Source organism: Arctopsyche grandis, chromosome 9 (genome assembly GCF_051622035.1).
Source record: "Arctopsyche grandis isolate Sample6627 chromosome 9, ASM5162203v2, whole genome shotgun sequence".
NCBI classification, from domain to species: domain Eukaryota; kingdom Metazoa; phylum Arthropoda; class Insecta; order Trichoptera; family Hydropsychidae; genus Arctopsyche; species Arctopsyche grandis.
The window spans coordinates 27,570,754-27,574,869 of NC_135363.1; the positions used below are offsets into that span (position 1 = coordinate 27,570,754).

At 30.5% G+C, this 4,116-nt stretch overlaps 1 protein-coding gene across 1 annotated transcript; it reads right to left on the reverse strand.

Annotated features, from left to right (window-relative positions):
• Positions 1-691: 691 nt before the first annotated feature.
• On the reverse strand, positions 692-3,344 carry LOC143916774 (uncharacterized). The gene is made up of 2 exons (XM_077438021.1): positions 3,080-3,344; positions 692-2,156 (listed from the first exon to the last, which is right to left on the reverse strand). Exons 1-2 carry the CDS (start codon positions 3,234-3,236, stop codon positions 1,987-1,989), a joined length of 327 nt encoding a protein of 108 aa, XP_077294147.1. The 5' UTR covers positions 3,237-3,344; the 3' UTR covers positions 692-1,986.
• Positions 3,345-4,116: the final 772 nt, after the last annotated feature.

Consider the following 4,116-nt stretch of genomic DNA (forward strand, 5'->3'; position numbering starts at 1 on the left):
ACAATGCAATTTTTCATTTAAATACGTCGGACAATTTTTGTTTCTATTTTTTTGATAATGACTTTTATTTCACGTTTCAGGTTACATTGTTCTCGCTGCAGATTTTGCACGGTCGGATAAATTTCACCGCTTGCGGTCTGTTCCCTTTGAATTTTTCGCTAATGCAATCGGTGAATAAATCACACTTGACAATGGAACGATGCAGCTTAATTTATCGTTCGCAATTATTAATAAAATAATGTTTTGTTTCGCAGATAATGGGCGCAGTGACGACTTATCTTGTCATCATCGTGCAATTCGATATCAGTGGACAAAACAAGAAGAATTTTTCGTTCACAAACCGCATGGCAAATAAAACTCATAATTAAACGATACGATTTATGTTATTGGTTTTAATTTCACGAATAGTATTCGTACTTATTTTATTTTATCCATGTACGCAGTAACAATATATGAAGTTTTGTGATGATGCAAAAATAAGAACTCGAGATTTTCACTGATTCGAACTCAGAATCGATCACTGATCACGTTTTCATTCCCTAGAAAAAAATTGTGTTTGTTAGTATGTGTGTCTGTGTATTTTGGAATTTTTGAACACCGTTAGTTCTATCCTATAGTATCTGTTCTGAAACATATTATCGGTTACTGAAATGCTGTTACTGAAATAGGTGTCCTCTTTTTTTAAGTTTTTGTATTCAATTATCTCCTAAGTCGCTCAAAATACCAAACTGAAACCTTTTTACATGTAATAGAAATGATAAATTAATATTTTATAAATATTTTTACCTCAACCGGAAGTAATACTCTGATCTAATGAATCGAGGTTTTTTATATTCTTCTCAGAAACCTTTCAGTGTATTGAGTTAAATTTCATATCTAAAAGTTGAAGCTTAATTAATACCAAGTAATATGTAGAATTTAGTGAAGACCCGTCAACCGGAATTGGCAGTTCGATTTTTCTTCCACTATTGTTTTCGACCCTTTAAATATGTGTGCTCTTAACGAAAAATTCCATTATAATTCCTGTATTAATGGCATATAAATAAATAAAAAGTTTATAAATTTGATAAACTGGTGTGTCAAAGTGCTATGACCACACCACTGAACGTATCCAGTTGAAAATTTACATTTGTATTCTTTATGTAATTTGGTGAACAGCCGTCAACCGGAAGTGGCAGTTTACTCTTGTTAGATTTTACTTCCACTATTTTTTTCGACCCCTTAAACATGTGTGCTCTTCATGAAAAAATTCAAGTATAATTCTTGTATCAATGTGATGAAAATAAAAAAAAATCACAAAATTTAATAAACCGGAAGTGGGATTTTTTCCTCTTAGAAAGATCAAAAATGTTGTCGCCACTATTCTGTCCACACCCCTAAACGTATCAAGTTGACAATTTATATTTGTATTCTGTATGTAAGGTTTTGTTAGATAATCGTTGATAAGGTTTTGGTGAATTCGAAAACCGGAAATAGTCATTTTTTTAAAACAATATTTTAAATCATTGTTATTTTGAAAATTTAAATCATATCTATCTTATTGGTATTTTATGCTCTTTATAATATTTATAGTGATTTTAAGTAATAAAAAATAATTTTGAATAAAGTCCGACAGCCGGAAGTAGAACTTTTGTCATATATAGGTTTCCATACATTTGCGCTCAATTTGTATCGAAAATGCTGTCATAGCCATTATGTGTGAACGTGTATGTATTTTTCATTATCGAATTTTGTTATTTATGTATACTTCTTATATTCCTCAAATACATAAATTAAGTCATGGGTTGATTTTTTCACTTTTCACTTTTTCACATCCGAATTATTTCTATTGACCAAAATAGGTGAACTTTAAAATGACACGTCTGAAATTTAATCTTCGGAATTTTCCACACAAAGGACAATTTCACAAATATTTTTTTTTATTGAATAATTTTTATTAATTTCATACAGATTAAACATATAAACAATTTTTTAATCCGAACAAAGTCACTGACGGTTGCTGGACTTCAAAGCATTTTTATCCCAACCATAGCAACGACATATGCCAAATGAGCATAATCCACCAGGCTTTCCAATTTTCCAACACCAGTCAGAGCATTCGCTATTGTTGCAACCTCGTTGATCCGGTGTCATAGCTTTAGTCAAGATATTTTCTTCTATAATAAATACACACAAATATTATTTATTGAAAGTAAAAAATTCAAGAATATATTTACATACATACATACATACATACTCGTACATATAACATACATTGGTTGATTTACTAATGTGTCATGGGAAAAGTTGCGCCGTTTAATTTGAGGATATAAAGCAAAAATATAAAATTAAAAAGGATCAGAATGCAGCATTATTTCCAATGCAATAAAAAAAGTATGGAACGCTGTATGCTTGATATAAAAAGGAGATATATAAAAAAAATGGAATGTGTGAGAGAAAAGTATGATAAAGGTGGTTGATATAATGATGAGAAGTTGAAATGGCAATAGACGGACAAAAGAAGTACTCGAGTGGTATCCAAAAGAATGAAAAGGGTGAAAGAAAGGCTAGAGGGGACATGGGTGGATGAAATCAGAAAAATGTCTGAAATGAGATGGATGAGAGTTGGCCAAAGCAGAGACGAGTGGAAGCGTTTTGGAGATACATTCATCCAGTTGTGAATGGCGAATGTTTATAAATTATGATGATAATTTCAGTCCTAAAATGGCGCAGACTCAACCACAATAGCCTCAAATATACTTCGATTTGAAAAAATAATTGAATAAATAATTAATGAATGAAAATTTAGATTGAGATATAATTTTAAGATTATCTACAACGTCTAAAGACAAAAGACACTGAATATAAGCAGACATTTGTACGTATATATTTTTTTCAACAAAGAGAGGACAGTTCTAATGTTCGTAAATGTACGTATGTATATTGTAATATACAACGAAAATCCATTAACTGACATATTCTGCGAAAGTATGAGTGTTAATTATGTACTATTTGTTTCGATCTAATTAATAATAATGTGTTCCACACATCGATAAACACAATTAATGGACTTCCGTTGTATAAAAAAAAAATAGTCTACCTGGTTGATAACAAGCGCACATATCATCATCTATACATTTTCCATTTTGAAAATGCTGTTCCATACATTTGTAGTTGCACACATCGTAATGACACTCCGCCGAAACTTCGACGCAATAAATTATCCCAAAAATCAACGCAAACCAAACCAGCTTCATGATGATTTGAATTTGACCGCAGCACGAATTATAAGTATCTATCAAGCTATCTACACAGCAGATTGTAAATTTGCGCCTATTATATACTCGCAAATATACAATCTGTGCGGATGTGAGTTATCACTCATATTTCGAGTGTTTTGTTTTGACTTTGATCACACAATAGAATCAAGATACGACTAAAGATTCGTTTATATCAGCTCAGCTCAAGACAGCAAGTGCGCGTAAACAGTGGTTCTCAAGTGCGGCCACTAGTGGATTTTACTGCGGCCACTAAATAATACTAATATTTAAAAAAAAATATATATTTTAAAAACTAAAAAAAGTAACTTAACAATAATAGAAACCAACCTCATCATTGACAAACTAAAAAATATAGCGAAAAGCCTTGTGACAGAAGTTGAAAATGACAATTTTATCTTCTGTTAGTGATTTGTTAGATGAGATGACAGACACAACTTCAAAATTAAAATTAAAACTTAAAATAATAGAGTGTCTTAAATCTCTGAATCTGGAACTTGATAAAAGGTTCGAAGAATTGAATTTTTTTAAAAGTGTTTCTTTTGTATCTTCCCTTTTTATTATGATGACAAATGAAAATTTCATAGTACTACAAAATAGATTAAAATCATTTTCAGTATTGAGATTAATTAACTGGGCTAACGTAAAATACGCATTATTAGAAATTAGTCATGATCAAGTACTTAAGAACCATTTTAATAATATTTCGGTTCAAAAATTTTGGTCGGAAATATACATACGTTGACAATGAAACAAACCAATATAAAGATTTGGCAACAATTGCTTTATTAATATTGTCTATTTTTCCCACTACCGTATATTGCGAAAGATCATTAAGTGTAATGCACTTTATTAAAAA